The following is a 17,738-nucleotide window of genomic DNA, read 5'->3' as shown; positions in this document are numbered from 1 at the left end:
TGGAAGTGGCACTGTGGCTCAAGTGGTAGAGCACTTGCCTTGAGCTGAAGAGCTCAGGGACAGCGCCCAGGCCCAGAGGTCAAGCCCCACGACTAACAAAAACAAAACAAAAAAATAGTGTAAAAACTGGCCATTATATTCCTGGAAAGCGCTAAGCAACATGGGAGTCAGTGTGTTTTCCAAGTCACTAAAGAATTTTGTATGGATTTGGTCTGTGGTCTGGCTAAAGGTGACTCCAAGACTGAGCACAGGAAAGTCCTCTTCAATAAGGGACTCATACACTTGTTGAGTTCAGTTTATGTTTTGCTTGCCCTTCTGAGGTAATTAGAAGACCCAGATTAGTTCCAGAAATTCTGTGTGCTCATTTTGGGAAACATTGGTGCTGTTTTGCTCAGCTAATGAGAGCAGTTGCTAGGCGACAGATGCACACATTGCTAGTTAGAGGCTGTGCCTGCTTGCTGATGCAGGAGAGTAGATTTACCTGTGGGCTCTCCCTGCCTTCCTGCTGCCTCTGATACCGTGTGTGCTCTGTGTGAGCTTCTCCCCACACGTGTCTCAAGTCCACAGGTAGTATCTACCTATGTCTGGAAAAATCTCACCAGTTTTAGGCATCTTAGCAATAAATCCTGCCAGGTCTTCTTCTGTCCAACAGCAAAACTTGTGTGTGTGTTTCAGGTCTTGACGATGACGGTGATCTTAAAGGTAATTGTTTTAGACCTCTTTTCTGCATGCTTTTCTGATGTTGTAGTTATATACCTGGACTTGACGCTAAATAGGTTCCTTCTACTTTTTGAAAATTTCAGGTGGAAATAAGGCCACCACTCAGGGAAACGGCGACCTGGCCGTAGATGCAGCCACCCGCAACGGGTATACCTGCCCAGACTGCAGCATGCTCTCCACGCACACAGATGTGCTCACAGCCTGTGCCACCACCCCCGGGCCCACCTCCAGGGTGTACTCCAGGGAGAAGAACCTGAAACGTAAGTTGCCCACCTTTCCAGTTAGAAAAAAACTTTGTTATAAAAGATTGTCCTCAGCATCTGCACTGTTTCTATTATGGACTTGAACTCATAATGAGCTTCTAGAGTTAAGAGAAATATATCTCAAAGTAGCTTTACCTTAACCTTTTTCAGCTTCCACTTTCTGGAACTAGTATTGTTGTTGTACTTAGAAGTATTTGAAATTCTACCAATGAGCAACACAAGATCGCTATTGGAGTGGTAAGGAGACAGTACAGTGCCTCAGATATATGTAGGCCTGCTTTTACAAAGCAGGCTAGACACCCATAAATTCCACAGAATGGCACCCACCTCTGGGCTGGTCTCTGAGGGAGGAATAGTTTCTGAGTGATCAAGTTGGGAACACTTGAGCACATGTGGAGTCCTGGCACTGTCTGGGCTGGCAGCTGTCACTGCACTCAGCAGAGGCAGCTTCTGTACCCAGGCACCTCTAGGCTGACACAGAAGTCCTAATAGGTGACCTGAGTGAGCGAGGTCAGGGCTTTCCAGCTTCCTTCTGGGCCTAGAGGGAGAGGAGGGTCCCTGACCCACTTCCTGTGCCAGGCATGGCTGTGACATCTCAGGATGCTTGGGGTGGGGACTCTCCACCATTCATGGCCTCTTGGCTCCAGATCACTTACCCACGTCAGGCAGCATTCTACTTGTCCTGTGTCTCTGCCCTGCTGTGCTGGGTCTGACTCGTGCTGTGTCCTGGCTGCACCCAGCCGGTAATCCACTCATAGTTGTCAAAGGGCTATGAGACATTATAAGGGCTGAGAGCAAGGCTGAGTGTGTAGTCCTTGCTTACTGCTGATTTTGAACTGCTTACTGTATTTTTATGGCCTTTGTGGCCAAAGGTCCTGTTTTTTTCTGCCTGTGGTATTACTGACATTGTTAGCATTAAGAAGTGCGAGGGAGAAGAGGTGGCAGAGAGAGTGTGGCATGCATTTCCTCCCCAGACTTGGAGGACCATGAAGTACTGGGCCAGGGTCTTTGCCATTTTACTGATAAGCAAACTGAGGTTAGCTTCTGTCATAGCCTGCTGGAAAGCCTAGGTTTTGGAGCTGAACCAGGCATTCCCGTAGGGCCTCAGGAATACTTGCTATATGTTGATTGCCTCAGTGCTAGGCATGATACTGAGCCCCTTTCCTGAGAGAATTCATCTTTTTTTTTTTTTTTAATGAGCTAGAATTCATGAAATTAACTATTATTAGTCTTCAAGTACACAGTCCAGTGGGATTTAGTGAATATACAGAGTTATACAGCCATCACCTGAATTCTGCCTCTGTGGAACTGTAGAGCAATGTACCTTTGTGTCTTTACTTAAATACCATTAGATCCAGGCTCGGTGGTTTATACTTGTAACTCCAGCACACAGGAGGCTGGGGCAGAAGGATTGCAAGTTCAGGCTTCCATAGATGACATGGCAAGTGACCTTGACTCAAAACAACAGAAAACCCTGTATTCTTTCAGGCTACACTATAGTGAAACTAGAAATCAACAGCAAAAGAAATACAGAAAATATTCAGACACATGAAGAATGTATATTGTTGAATGACCAGTAGAAGAAATAAAAAGGGAAATAAAAAATTCTTGGAATCTAATGAAAATGAAAGCATAAGTTACCAGAACTTCTGGGATCCAGCAAAGGCGGTGCTGAGAAGGAAGTTTATGATGTCAAGTAAATAGTCTGATAGTCCACCTCAAACTCTGAGAAAAATAAGAACAAGCCAATCCCACAGTTAGCAGCCAAAAGAAATAATACAAGATAGGACAGAAGTGAATTCAGTGGCATCTTTTTTAAAAAAGAAGCTATTTAAAATTTGGTGAACAAAAAAATGTGATTCTGATTCTTTGAAAAGATAAATAAGATTGACAAACCCTTATTCCCAAATTAATGAAAATTAGAGCTAAAAAGACAGTGTCAAAACTAATACCAGTAATCCACAAGATCACTGGGAATGCCTGAAAAACTTGCATTCTTATTTAAATAAATAAAGAAGTAACACAACAAAAATAAGTCCTTACATCCTACCTGAGTCCATGTGTGGTTCTGCAGCTTATCAGAATTGAAGTGCAAGTTTAGATTAAGGCCATTCCTTTTGTTTTGTTTTGTTTGGTCGGTCATGGGGCCTGAGCTCTGGGCCTGGGCACTATCCCTCAGCTCTTCAGCTCAAGGCTAGCACTCTACCACTTGAGCTACAGCGCCACGTCCAGCTTTTTTCTGCTTATGTGGTGCTGAGGAATCAAACCCAGGGCCTCATGCATGCAAGGCAAGCACTCTACCACTGAGCCACCTTCCCAAGCCCTAAAGTCATTCCTTTTGGTGCTATCCAGTATTACATTTATGGCTTTACAGAATCAGAATTCAGTTAATTTGTAGATGATGTTCAGTTGCTAGCTTGGGCGATTGTCTGTCTCCTGGTAGACCAACTGCAAGTAGAGCAGATATGGCATGACTAATAAGTGCCATTTCCTAAATCCTTCCAGTTGTCTTTATTTACCCAGCACACAGTGCTCCTCTTCCCCTCTACTTCCTTTTGGTGCTAGAAATACAGTACAAGGCTTTGCATCTACTAGGCATGAGCTCCACCCCTCAGCCACCGCCCAATGCCTGTACTCTCACCAGGCCTTCATAGTTTTGTTCTCTTAAATCTTGCCCACTTAGGCGGGCGCTAGTGGCTCATGATTGTAAACTTAGCTACTCAGGAGGCTGAGAGATCTGAGGATTGTGATTTTTTTTTTTTTTCCCAAATTCTTTATTGTGATTAAGTGATTACATAATTTCCCAAATTTCACAGTATTATGGGATGGTGATGCTTAGTTAAAGTCACAAACACAGCCGGGCGCTGGTGGCTCACGCCTGTAATCCTAGCTACTCAGGAGGTTGAGTCAGCCCGGGCAGGAGAGACTGTGAGACTCCTATCTCCAATAAACCACCAGAAAACCGGAAGTGGCGCTGTAGCTCAAGTGGTAGAGCGCTCTCCTTGAGCTGAAGAGCTGAGGGACAGCGCCCAGGCCCAGAGTTCAAGCCCCACAACCGACAAAAAAAAAAAAAAAAGTCACAAACACATTCTAACTTTCATGGGGCAAATTGTCTTATCATGGTCTATAACATTTATGAGTTCTATGAGCTTTGCAAAATAGTTATTTCTTCCACATTGGGTGATATGTACATTTCTTTTGTTTTGCACTCTTTCCCTCCCTCCCATCGCTGCCATTGAGCTGATGGGTCCTGCTGTTGTATGTTTTTCCCTGATTCCCTCTAGTTCTATGTCATTGAGGATTGTGATTTGAAGCCAGCATAGACAGGAAAGTCCATGAGACTTATCTCTAGTTAACCAGTAAAAAGCCAGAAGTGGAGCTGTGGCTCAAGTAGTAGAGCTCCAGTCATGAGTGAAAAAGCACAAAAATTTCTTTGGCCTGGAAGAGAGACATAGGAAAGCCTCAGCCCCGAAGTACCTCTTGGGCCCTCATGTTCCCAGCACTCCACAGAGGTCTGTTGGATGCACAGTGAACACACAGGCCCACTTCTCTCTGCCTCATTTCAGAAGCAATATTTCCTCAAGAAAAAAAGATATCAACTCCCTTTCCATACATTAGCTTAACAGTAAAAAGGACCAGAGATCCCACAGTACTGCTGGAGCTGCTGACACTGACATCCATAGATTCCTCCCCCCCCCCCCCCCCCCCAAACCATGTGTATGCTCACTGGCTCCATTTGGATATCTTGAAGTGTGGATAGACAGTGGTGGCCAATGGGTTTGTCCAGCACCTGGAAGGAGGTGGTGTGAGCTTCCTTTGCAGCTCCATTGTGGTCATTCACCAGGATATTCTTCTCCTATGGTCCTTACTCAAGACCATTTATGCAGTGCTTTGCCATTGTGCTTTTCTTTTTCTTTTTTTCTTTTTTTGACCGGTCATGGGGCTTGAACTCTGGGTCTGGCCACTGTCCCTGAGCTCTTCAGCTCAAGGCAAGTACTCTACCACTTGAGCCACAGCACCACTTCTAGTTTTCTGGTAGTTAATTGGAGATAAGAGTCTCACGGATGTTCCTGCCTGGGCTGGCTTTGAACTGAAATCCTCAGATCTCAGCTCCTGAGTAGCTAGTATTACAGGCATGAGCCACCAGCACCTGGCCATTGTGTGTTTTTTGAAATGAGTAATTGAGTCATGGCTTGTCAGGAGAAATGTAGGCTTCATGAAGAGTAACCTATGTCCACGGTTTTTAATAGGCGGTGCGTTGTTCTACATGGATAGGATTTTGTGGCTGGCCAAGTACACATCATCGTCCTTCTCATCATTCTTAGTGCAACTTTTTCACGTGGTTTTCCTGAAGCTCAGTTATGAACCAGAAAATTACAAATTGAAAAGTTATCAGTCAAAAGATTGTGAATCAGAAAGCTATGAGTCAAAAATCCATGAATCAACAGGTATTTAAAAATTGTTTTTTCTCCTTTCTCCACCAAAATATGCTTTCAAGGTGGAGAAAGCTGCTTCCTTTTCCTCACACAGCTCTGCACTCCCATGGCTGGGCAGTCAGGGGCTCAGCACTGTTCTCTCTCACCTGCTTTCCCTGGGTCTTCTATAATGGGAGCCTGTGGAGTGTTAGTGTGCTTGCTGTGTGTGTGTACTTCAGTCCTCTGAAAGTGGATCAGTAGTTAGACACTTTGAATGTTTTTGAAACATGACTTAATAAAATCCACTTTTTTGTGTGTGCCATTCATGGGGCTTAAACTTGGGGCCTGGGCACTGTCTGTGAGCTTTTGGAGCCATAGCTCCACTTCTGGCTTTTTGGTGGTTAATTGGAGATTAGCGTATCACAGACTTTCCTGCCCTGGGCTGGCTTCAAACTGTAATCCTCAGATGTCAGCTAGAATAACAGGCATGAACCACCACTGACCTGCTAAACTTCACTTTTTAAAATTTCCCCACACTTCCTTGCACCTGAGATGTCTGGAGTAATACATTAAAAACCAGCAGGCAGAAAGTTGGGAAGATTTAAAATTTTTTATTGTTATTATAGAGGTGATGTACAAAGGGGTTACAGTTATATAAGTCAGGTAAAGAGTACATTTCTTTTTGGATAAACTCCACTTTTGATCTTTGTTTATTGCCTTTTGAAAACAAAGCCAGTTTTCTTGAATGATGTTTAGAATCCTGTTGTTCCCAGACCCTGTTCCTCTTTGCATTACCCATTATTCTTAGCCAGGTGCGGGCTTTAAAATCTTGGTCAGACCCAAGCCCTGGCTCTGCATTGGGCTATGATGTGGGAGCCACCGGCTGGCCCCTCTGGGTCTAAGAGGAGACTGAGCTTGCCTTGCCACAGTGCGCTTCCCAAGCCCCTCTCCATGTGTTGCAGTGCATCACAGTTACTGTGGGAGCATGGCTGACAGAGAGCTTTCCAGAGAGGACGGCCACCCCAGTGTGGAAGGGATGTCCCTGTGTGAGTACCCAGCATTGCTCTGGGAGTGTTCCCACCAATGGAATGCTGCTCCACTAACCACTGGGAGTGGGCAGGCCATGGAGCTCAGGGGCCTCACTAACTGGTATGGGCTGGCAGCGCTTTGGCTTAATTCATCCTCATAAGCCAGTCACAACCAGATGCACTGGCTGTGACACTACGCGATGGAGTTTCCTAGTTTGCATCCTTTGCCCAACTGATTGATACAGTTTGCCTATTGATCTGTCATTCTTGCCCCTTGTCACCACACCCACAGGCGATGACTGTAAGGGGAAGAAGCTCCTTGGGATGCACGCAGACGCCTACTCGCAGCCAGCCAGGCCACCCCTGGTGGCTGGGGTCATGGGGCGCCTCTGCGCCTCTGCAGGTTGTGCCTTGTTCCTCATTTGTTTGTCCTTACTGTGGCCTGTTACCAGCACTGTTGGTCTCAGTTAGCTTGTGTTTGCAGTTCCCATGTTGTAAACACTCAAGGACTGTCGCTGTGCTTTAATGCCCATGTTCTCTAAGTTGATCTGGAGTGAATGGATGAAAAGCCAGTTCTCTGGCATGAGTGAGGTCACAAGCTGAGGAAAGGCTCAGTGCTCACTGCTCTCCACAGAGTTGCTCAGTTTCTTGTCCTGTGGTGGCGACACTGGTCCAAGAAGGCTCCATAAGAAGGTAGCACTTTCCAGGTCCCACCAGTAACCTTCCTTGTAAAGGGATGTATTTCCCATCAGCTCCCCCCACAAGCTAACCTTCAGAAGTGTCTCATAACTAGAAAGGAATTGATTTTTTTAAATCCTCTTTAACAGCATTTCTGTATATCAGCCATGTTGAAATGGCTTAATAGCTTGAGGATCAACATGTAGATACACATTAATAAGAGGATAAGAGTTTCGGCAATTGCTTTTGACAAAATGAAGCAAAACTCATTTGAAAAGCAGTTTGCCAAGCAGGGTGGCATGCCTGTATTCCCAGCATTTAGGAGGCTGAGATGGGAGAATCACTTGAGCCCTGGAACTCAAGGCCACTCTGGGCTATATATTAGTGAGGCCTTGCCCAGAAAAAGAAAAGAAATGAAAAGGAAAGAAAAACAGTCTTCCACTTTATGTGCTGGTATTGGATGCAGACTTCAGGGTGTTATGGTCTGTCACTCTATGGTCCCTCTCATTATTCTGGAAGACTCCATCCCTGGAGAACATTAGGGTCAGTTTTGCTTTGGTCTGTGAGTAGTCATTACTCACCTAGCACATGACTGCAAAGTCCATGGAATTTCAGTTTTCCCTAAAAGGCTGCATCATCTTTGCACCATGAATTCTACTAGCACCAAGTCCCAATATTTCTGGGCAGCTCCCAGCACCCTGGGGCTCTCAAGGGTTAACTGGTTTGTACCTATGAAGTCTGCAGGCAGGAGCGAGAGAGTGAAACCCCTTAAAGAAGCAAGGGTTTCAGAAGCTAATTTCATTTAGTCTTTGCCTTAGCAAAGGGGGAATTTGGTAGTATGTGACAGTGGGTGTATCCTGCTGGGCTGCTGGCACTGGCGCTCTGGCGTAAGCATCCTCTACACTCATCTTCTTACCACAGGTCACCTCATGATGCAGACGCTGCAGAAGATTGGAGCTGCAGGCTGGTTTGTGTCCCAGACACTGTGGTCGGCCCTGTTGCTGGCCATTGCTGCTCCAGGTGGATATTTTGGGTCTCTGTTAGCATTTGCTCCAAAGCTCTTGGCAGCTCAAGTGCCTGCAATAAGTCTTTTACCTAACCAAATAAAAGTTTCAGTTTAAGCCGGGCGCCGGTGGCTCACGCCTGTAATCCTAGCTGTTCGGGAGGCTGAGATCTGAGGATCGCGGTTCAAAGCCAGCCCGGGCAGGAAAGTCCATGAGACTCTTATCTCCAATAAACTACTAGAAAATCAGAAGTGGCGCTGTGGCTCAAGCAGTAGGGCACTCACCTTGAGCTGAAGAGCACAGGGACAGTGCCCAAGCCCAGAGTTCAAGCCCCACGACCAACAACAACAACAACAAAAAATTCAGTTTAGGTTCCCGCGCTTTGATCTTGCTATAACATGCTTCGTTCTTGACTAGAAACGCTAACCTCCTGCTCTCTAGGCTGCATGAGCACCCTGTCTGGTGTGACAGGTTAGGCGCCAGACTGACTATTGGACTCACATAGACAAGGTGTATGATTGGGGCTTCCTGTGGTGACTCGCACCCTCACACTCTTCCTCCACTCGACTGTAGCTTCGCACCCCTCCGTGTTCCCATTATGGCCTTCTCCCAGGCAGCCTCCAGGAGTGTGTTTCTCGGCACACTCACAATGCTTGCTCTGTTCTCTTTCTTAGGGAAGGCAGCTTCCAGAATGTTCTGGTGGCTAGGGGTTGGATGGTACCAGTTCGTTACTTTGATTTCTTGGCTGAATGTGTTTCTTCTTACAAGGTAAGGAACCCAATTCCTTGTCAACATGGTGTTCGAAAGAACCAGTTTTATGCTTTTACTGGAGCTATTACTAGATTTGCATAGTATTTCATTATTTGGTATATTAAATCTTACATTAATATATCATTTTATATTTTACACAATGGAAAAGACAGCTGTCTCAGGGACCCAGCTGCAGGGTCCACAGAAGTTCAGTGCTCTCCCTAGACACCACTCCTGGCAGTGGGCAGCATCCTGGGGCATGGAGCAGGGCCTGACTGTCCTGTGGTTCCCATTTAGTGCATCGTGTACATGTGATCCTTGCATTTTGTTGGCAAGGTCTTCTGTGTGTATCAGAGAGACACACACACCTTGGAGACAAACTATAGCTGCATGTTTTCATTTGGGTGGAGGTATCTTTCATAAAAATATCAGAAGGGGAAATAGGATAGTGAACCCCACCTTCAACTTTTCGCAAGTTAAAAGACTTTCTTTTTTGTTCCTAGGTGCCTTCGAAATATTTGCAAGATTTTCCTCTTGCTCCTCCCACTATTACTCCTACTAGGTGAGGAGAATTTGCCTTGGATGCTTAGATAAGCAGGCTGAACATACTAGTAGCTTGGGGAAGTTGAGCGTTTCAGGAGCTTTGGGGAGCCTGGCACAATGGTTCTCTCTTCTGTAGGTGCCAGCCTCTTCCTGTGGGGCCAAGGTGATTTCTTCTCTCTCCTGCCTGTGCTGAACTGGACAGCTGTGCTCCCAGCACAGAGGGTGGATGATCCCACGGATGTGCTTAAGCCTGGTTCTTCTTACCAGGACCAGCCTCTGCAGGTAACTTCGACTGGTGCCCAAGCTCTCAGTATCCCTAAGGGTGTCTGCATGGGCAGTTCACCAGAATGCTGTAAAGCAAGGTTTACAACTCTGTGTTCTGGAATAGCTCAAATAATACATAAGTAAATAATCTCCTTATTTGGCTAGTTCTAACTTAAAAGCATATATGATTTTGTAAAATGCAGAAAGCATGAAGAAGATGTCACACAAGGCTGTCTTTTATGCAAGATTTTGTGCCACTCTGCAGTGTCTATCCCTGCAGTCAATACCCTGCTATAATGTTGCCTTTGTTTTCACTGAGCCCTCCTGCTTTTCTTCAGGCTTATGACCAGGCTGCGCGGTGGCGCTGGGAGAGTGACATGGGGCAGCAGGTGGCCTCTTTGTCTGCACAGTGCCACAGCCATGATGAGAAGCTCAGGGAACTGACAGTCTTACTCCAGAAACTCCAAGTGCGAGTGGACCAGATGGGCAATGGCAGGGAGGAGCTGCTTTTCTGGGTTCAGGATGTGGTCAGGCAGCACCTGCAGGACATGAAGGCTGCTGAGCCACCAGGAACTAAGGTAAGGCCCAGCAGCTCCAGGGACAGATGGAGCTTTTTGCATGCCACCTTGTGAATTCCCCCAGCCTACATGTTAATGTTGGTAAACGTACCACGTCACTTCTCATTTAGCTGACATGATATATAGGAGACAGAGGGAGGAGGGAGGGACTAGGGACCACCTATGCCTTCCAAGGACATGCCCCCCAGTGACCTACTTCTTCCAGCTAGGCCTGCTGCCTAGCAACAGCACTTGGTACATTTCAAGGGCCCAGTAGCCACACATACCTGGTAGCTATGAGCTGGACAGCTCAGGACAGGAAGCCACCAGGAGCTTAGGGCCAGCTATTGTGTTTGTGCACTGGACCATCTCTTTGGCTGCCCTACATCCCTCTGCTATAGCCCACTGCCAGTCTTCACTTTGTAGATGACTTCCTTCCTCCATGTCTGTGCTGTGGTCAGTCAGCATGGTGCCCTTCTTGTTCAGTGCAGCTATTGCCACCCCATTTCAAAGGGGTCTTAAGTCACCTACCTTCCCCAGAACTCTGGAAACCAGGAGTTGGCTTTTTTCATTTAGCTAATGTTCCAAATACTGCATTCATTCTGCTCATTTGAGCACAAAATGCCCATTGCCTAATCACTTTTTTTATTCTTTTGAGATAGGGTCTCACTGTGTAGCCCAGGCTAGCCTTAGCCTCCCAAGTGCAGGTATGGCCAGCGTGGCCACGCCCCCCAGCCCTAGTCACTTCTTGAGTAAGTTACTTACCTGCAGAGCGCTCAACTCTGAGCCATGTTCCCGAGTGCTGTGGGTAAGTGTCCTAGTGCTCCATCCTGGCTGGACACGTCTGTGTCACGTATTATATGCCCATGTCATACATACAGAGGTGAGTAGCTGTGTCATGGGTCTCCATCATGGCTTGTACTTTGAAACTTTAATGATTGCAGGTGCCTAAACATCTTGGTAGTACTGATCCACTTCCTTCCCATTAGTGCCTCCTGGCATTCATTAATCTTTTTTTTTTGTCAGTTGTGGGGCCTGAACTCTGGGCCTGGGCACTGTCCCTCAGCTCTTCAGCTCAAGGGTAGTGCTCTACCACTTGAGCCACAGCACCACTTCCGGCTTTTTCTGCTTATGTAGTGCTGAGGAATTGAACCCAGGGCCTCATGCATGCAAGGCAAGCACTCTACCACTGAGCCACCTTCCTAGCCCTCATTAATATTCTTAATGTTATCAGAAAAGCTACTTGTGCAATTTTACTTGGGTTTCAGATTTCAATCTGGTAGGATGCCCATCTAGCCATTGGCCCCGAATTCAAACCCCATTCTGGGGCTGGGATTGTTACTTAGTGGTAGAGTACTTGCCTACCTTGCATGAAGCCTCTGGGTTCCATTCCTCAGTACAACATAAACAGAAAAGGCCAAAAGTGGCACTGTGGCTCAAGTGGTAGAATGCTAGCCTTGAGCAAAAGAAGCTCAGGGACAGAGCCCAGACCCTGAGTTAAAGCCCCAGGACTAGCAAAAAAGAGAGAGAGAGAACCCCAGTTCTGTCTCCCCTCCCCCAATTTTTTTTTTTGATTGCAGGTACTGGTGGCTCATATCTGTGAGCCTAATTACTCAGGAGGGTGAGATCTAGAGCGTCCTGTGCAAAGTTAGTTCAAAGAAAAGGCTGTGAGACTCTTGCCATGGCTTAAGTGGTAGAGTACCAGCTGAGCAAACCAACTTAGCAGCCAAAAAAAAAAAAAAACCCAACCAACCACACAAAAAGGTTTTCAGAGTCAAGGGTTAGAGATGTAGCTGCTGAGGCCTCATTGACGCTGGTCAGATTGGTGGGCCAGTCTCCTACTTTGCACACTCTAGTAGCACTGACTTGCTTGACCTCCAGTTTTGTTTGTAGCCTAATTTTGCCTACATTTGTTCTTTAATTTTCTTTCTCAGACTGACTTTATGACTTTGTACCATGAACATGAAGTACGTCTCTCAAACCTGGAAGACGTTCTTAGAAAATTGACAGAAAAATCTAAGGTATTTATTCTTGGCCTTATAATGATAGCTCCAAACAATAAAAGAAAAATGAACTACCGTGGATAATTTGGAAAGTTTCTTAGCCATGAGCAGGCCTTCTTTCAGAGTTGCATCTGCTGGTATGTTTCTTAAAACTGGAACAAGTGGTTTCTGATGCTCCCTTTCTCATTGGGTACTTGGACCATTGGGCTGGACTTGTAGCATCAGTGTGAGCACAGAGCAGGGCCATGGGGTGAGGAGACATTTTGTTGGCTCCTGGGAGCTGTGAATTCAAATCCAGCCAGTCCCGTTCCAGAGCCCACCTCTGGACACTCTCAGCATCACACATCGTCCACTAGATCATGTAGTCTTCAAGGGGAATGAAAGACTAAACATAATTTGGATCACTTGGAGTCTGGCAAAGCTAGAGTATTTACATAGGGTCAGGGCTTAGCATGGAAACAGGCCGAGCAGGTGCTCATGTGTCACAGAGCTGAATTAAACATGATTTGCCTGGGGGGCCAGCAGAGTGGGGCCACTGAGGTCTTCAGTCATTGACCCTGTTCTTCTTGGACCGTTTCAGACAGTGGGACCCCAAAGGCACCTCACCTGGGCACCTAGTTCTGTGTGGGAGCTCAGGGGCGCCAAATTCAGTGCTCTTCCTGACTCCTCAGGGCAGACATGTTGCCCCTCAGCTGCTTACTGGGGGGCTCCTTGCCTTGTTTTCTGTTCTCTGCCCAAAGCTGAAGTAAATGCTCTCATCTGCCAACCCCTAGGCAGATCTGGACTTGAAGTTCATACAGTGTAAAGTAGTCAGATGTGATTGTGTCAACCACTTCTCCCTCCCTAGGCCCTCCAGAAGGAACTGGAAGAGACCAGGCTGAGGGCAGTTGGGTAAGATGACTTTGAGTTGCACTCTGTTGTGTCTGTTTCTAACAAGGTGCTGTTTGCCCCACTGCACTTCAGTCACCCAAGTCACTGGCTTTGTGTGGGTTTCTTGGGGCCCCTAGGGCCAGGCAAGGCCAGGCAGCATCCCCTCCACAGGCACCGTGTCCTTGGGGAGCTGCTCATGACAGGTGTGAGGGCCCAGTGGCCCTCAGGTGAATAGGACTCTTCTGCTTACCAGCCTTTCCACTGGAAGCCATGTTGAGCCCCTCCCTGGGTGCTTGGCTGTGACTGGGCCTCATGCTCATACCTGGATGTCAGTTTACCTACTTGCTGAGGTCCACTCTCCCTGTGCCTGCCTCCTCTACAGCCCTGCCCTACCCAGGGCTCATGCCAGCCTCTGCCCCTTAGCTTCTCGTAAACCCTGTGGTTGGCCACAGGGCCATGAGGAAAGGGACCTGGCACCCTGTGTATCTGCCAGGGGTGATGTGGGCTCACACTTCCCACAACCATGCTCTCTTAGCGGATTCGATGAGCCAGTGTGGGTGTGGAGGGGACTGTTGTGAGAGAGGCTTTGTTGGGAGTCCCATAAAGTAGAATGGGCAAGCAAACTGCCATGTGTCCAGTACAGCTGTGTCGGTCATTCCTGTAGTCATTTAGACTCAGCTCATAGTGATGGTTAATGTGTCTCATTTCTGAGGCCTTGAATATAATGTAAAGGAATTAGACATGCTGATTTCTGGGGGTCCTTTGAGCACCCTGGATGCTGACCCACTTTCCCTTCCTGGTGCTGGTCTCCAGTGAGGCAGAGGAGCAGCCCTTATTGTCTCGTGTGCAGCATCTGGAACAGGAGCTGGGCATGCTGAGATCACAGTTGTCGGACTGGCAGAGTCTGAAGGCCAGCTGTGAGCAGGTATGGATCTGACGGCCACCCTGGGGTGACAGGCCACCTGACAGTGTCTGATCTGGGTCTGTCAAGGTGTTCAGTTTCAGTTTTCTTCAAAACTTTTTTTTTGTGGGGGGGGGGGGGTGTCAATTGTAGGGCTTGAACTCTGGGCCTGGGCGTTGTCTCTCAGCTCTTCAGCTCAAGGCGAGCACTCTACCACTTGAGCCACAGTGCACTTCCTTTTTTGGTGGTTAACTGGAGATAAGAGTCTCCTGGACTTTCCTGCCTGGGCTGGCTTTGAACCGGATCCTCAGATCTCAGCCTCCTGAGTAGCTAGGATTACAGGTGTGAGCCACCACTGCCTGCTCAGAACTTTGTTTTTGTACTAGCCCTTGAGCTTGAACTCAGGGCCTGGGCACTGAGCTGTATTTAAGGCTAGCACTACTTGAGCCATAGCTTCATTTCCAGGTTTTTGGTAATTAATTAGAGATAAGTCTGATAGGGGCTAGCTTTGAACTGTGGTCCTCAATTCTCAGCCTCCTGAATAGCTAATGTTCCAGGTATGAGCCACTAGCACCTGGCCTCAAAACTTTTCTAACCTGAATTTAAAAGGCTTTTTGTTTCATGAAGTTGAGGATTGAACTCAGGGCCTCTCACATGCCAGGCAGACACTGCTAGTAGAGTACCTCAAGTACACCCCTTCCCTCCCCTCAAGCACAAGTACTGGATCCTTGATCCTTCAGTTACATACCCAACCACATACCTGAAGTTTCAGAATGGCCAGTTGGATGCTCCTTGAATTTTCCCCACTTGGTCAGTATGCAACCCTTGGTGCACATCTTCCCATGCTTCCGCCCATACAACCTCAAACTGACACAAAGGGTGACGGGGGGTTTAGATAGAGGGAACAGTGTATTGGTGTTAGGGACTCTTCTTCCCAAAGCTGACTCAGCTGGGCTATGCAGCTTGCTCTCAGCCTCAGGCAGCCAAGAACCTCCAGCTGCTAAGTAAAGTTGCCCCCCGCTCCCATCCACTTGGGGTAGGAATGAAGCTTTCTATGAATGATGGCCAGGGTGGCAGCTTTCTTGGGGCCATTGATGCACTGCACACCTGAAGCCCGTGGGAAGTGGTTACAAGTACACACACTTGGAACAATTGTGCATACAGATCTGGTCAACATCCATGATATTTCATCGTAAGCTTGTTCATTTTGTGCTAGTACAGGTTTGAACTTGGCCTTATGTTCTTGCTGGGCTTCTTTGCCAGGCATATGTACTCTGCCACTTACAGCCTGTCTTTTTGATGGTTATTTTGGAGATGGAGTCTTTGGTCTTTTCTGCCTGGGTTGGCTTCAAACTGAGATCCCTCAGATCTCAGCCTCCTGAGTAGCTAGGATTACAGGAGTGAGCCACCAGCACTGAGCTGACTTTTTATTTTATCAGATTAGGTATGTTGAAGAACAGGGGCTCTGCCACTTACCTCCGTGCTTGGCTTTTGGGAATGTGTGGCGGGGAGCACCAAGCAGCAGCAGTGGCTCAGAGGGAACACTTACTCTCTTGAGTGTAACATGAAGTTGTGTTACTGGCATGATCGGTTTGTAAATGTAAGATACTTTGCTGAAGTGGTCCAGGGGACAGTCACTCACCTCCCATCCACTGACATCCCCCAGGTCGATGCCCGGGTCAGAGAAACCATCCAGCTCATGTTTTCTGAGGGCCAACATGGCGGCTCCCTCCAGTGGCTGCTAAAGAAGTTTTCTTCTCAGTTTGTGAGCAAGGATGAGTTGCAGGTGTTGCTACAAGACCTGGAGTTGCAGTTGCTGAAGAACGTCAGCCACCATATCTCAGTGACAGGACAGGTGCCAACGTCCGAAGCCATTGTGTCTGCCGTGAGCGAGGCAGGGATTTCTGGCATCACAGAAGCGGTAAGTGAAGATGCAGGCCAGCTTCCATGTCCACCACACTCACTGCCCAAGCATGTTTCCAGCCCGCAGGACTGGTATGACATGTTTGAGGCACAGGGTCCAACCCTTCCTTGCTCTTTAACAACTACTGGTGCAAGGTAGAGGGTGCAGTGTTGAGAGTGGCCCACAGATGTCCCCTCAGTGTACGAGGTTCCTGACCTTGGCTTATGGCACTAACCCGAGATCTCTCTTCCACCTGGTGGCTGGGCCTCTGGTCCCCTCTCCAGCAAGCCCGTGTCATTGTGAACAATGCTCTCAAGCTCTACTCCCAAGATAAGACTGGGATGGTGGACTTCGCTCTGGAATCAGGTGGTGAGTAAGAACCACTGAAGGGGGTGATCACCTGTTGGTAGGAGTGGGGAACTTGAAAAGTCCTGAGAAACCTTCAGGAATGTTTGCCAGACTGAGGCAGAGTTGTTCTGTGTGATGGAAGACCCTGACCAGTTGTCTGTTGGACAGAGGCCTGGAGTGGCCTGGCTATGCTAGGCCTGTGTTTGCAGATTATGCTCCAGGGTTCTGAACACTGCAATTGGGCTGGACACTGTGCCTGCAAGCTGGCTGTAGGGCTTGCCAGAGCAGTCCATCACCTCACTGGTGGTGCTGCACCCCACCCCCACCCCTACCCCCAGGCCAGGCCTGTGAGCATTCTGTAGAGACCTGGGAATGCTAGCACTGTGAGGACAACTCAGGGAAGGTATTGCCACCAGAGGTGGCACAGAAAATTAAGGTTTTCAGGGGCCAAGGGGGAGCGTCAGAGATGGAGGACAAGGGCACAGTCTATTTTGACTTGGTGCACCAAGCTAGGCGGTCGGCCTCATTAGGGCCCAGTTTTTTCTTATCTCAAAAGATGGTTGGTGTGAGTCACTACCTGCCCAGGCTGGGATCGACCATGGTGCTGTAAATGCTGGTGGGAGTCAGCGTATGATTTGTCTAACGTGGTTTTTTAGTTACATATTTTGAAATGCATTAACTTAGGAAGTTGTTTTCAGCTTAGGGGCATTGAGTGACATTTGAGCCCAATGGCTTGGGACAGTGGTGGTCATTTGTTGCCAAGAATATGTCAGATTTCTTTGTTACTCACCTAGAACCCCAATGACCCAGTGAGGCTGGCCCACACCTGTTCCCAAATACTTTTAGGGCCTCACAAGCCAGAGATGCTTCTGAGCATGAGGGAGATTCAGTGGTTCACAAATCCGAGTGTCAGTCATCTACATCAAGACCACTTTATGTTCCTGTTAAGAAGGAAGCTCCTCCTACCCCTTCTCAGAGATGTGGAAGGGATCATTATACATAGCACATGCAGAGGCCATTGCTGCTTAAAATGTAGGCTCTGAGGAGTTTCCAGTTCTTGTTATTCATTGTTCTTGCAGAGGGCAGACAGGACTTATTTCTGTAAAGGTCACCATCTTTAGCCAGGTGCCAGTGGCTCAGGCCTATAATCCTAGCTACTGGGGAGACTGAGATCTGAGGATCGCAGTTCAAAGCCAGCCCAGCAGGAATACCCATGAGACTCTTATCTCCAATTAACCACCAGAAAACCAGGAAGTGGCGCTGTGGCTCAAGTGGTAGAGTGCTCGCCTTGAGCTGAAGAGCTGAAGGACAACACCCAGGCCCAGAGTTCAAGCCCCATGACTGACAAAAACAAACAAACAAAAAAAAAGGTTACCATCTTTAGCTATAGTTTGGAAATAGCTAGTGTGACACAGCGTGGGCGCCATCACTGCCAACTTGCTCCCGCTCTGGCACTTTCCTTGTGGTGGGAGTTGTCATAGTGATTCATCA

General features: G+C 47.7%; 1 protein-coding gene across 5 annotated transcripts in view; it reads left to right on the top strand.

The window, feature by feature from the left end:
• Sun1 (Sad1 and UNC84 domain containing 1) overlaps window positions 1-17,738 on the top strand; it is a 52,489-nt gene that overhangs the window by 27,737 nt on the left and 7,014 nt on the right. For 2 of the 5 annotated variants that reach the window (XM_042686645.1, XM_042686648.1), the window contains 15 exons: window positions 676-702; window positions 804-980; window positions 5,234-5,431; window positions 6,361-6,444; window positions 6,719-6,829; window positions 8,026-8,124; window positions 8,783-8,876; window positions 9,362-9,420; window positions 9,538-9,683; window positions 10,004-10,243; window positions 12,157-12,243; window positions 13,073-13,116; window positions 13,909-14,020; window positions 15,663-15,917; window positions 16,184-16,268. In XM_042686645.1, the coding sequence (XP_042542579.1) occupies window positions 676-702; window positions 804-980; window positions 5,234-5,431; window positions 6,361-6,444; window positions 6,719-6,829; window positions 8,026-8,124; window positions 8,783-8,876; window positions 9,362-9,420; window positions 9,538-9,683; window positions 10,004-10,243; window positions 12,157-12,243; window positions 13,073-13,116; window positions 13,909-14,020; window positions 15,663-15,917; window positions 16,184-16,268 (1,818 nt within the window). Of the gene's footprint in view, window positions 1-675; window positions 703-803; window positions 981-5,233; window positions 5,432-6,360; window positions 6,445-6,718; window positions 6,830-8,025; window positions 8,125-8,782; window positions 8,877-9,361; window positions 9,421-9,537; window positions 9,684-10,003; window positions 10,244-12,156; window positions 12,244-13,072; window positions 13,117-13,905; window positions 14,021-15,662; window positions 15,918-16,183; window positions 16,269-17,738 lie in introns of all 5 variants that reach the window. The other 3 variants (XM_042686646.1, XM_042686647.1, XM_042686649.1) reach the window with 3 other exon arrangements.

This window comes from Dipodomys spectabilis, unplaced genomic scaffold, assembly GCF_019054845.1.
Source record: "Dipodomys spectabilis isolate Male_0828 unplaced genomic scaffold, ASM1905484v1 ptg000098l, whole genome shotgun sequence".
NCBI lineage: Eukaryota > Metazoa > Chordata > Mammalia > Rodentia > Heteromyidae > Dipodomys > Dipodomys spectabilis.
This window is presented reverse-complemented; position numbering and strand designations above follow the sequence as displayed.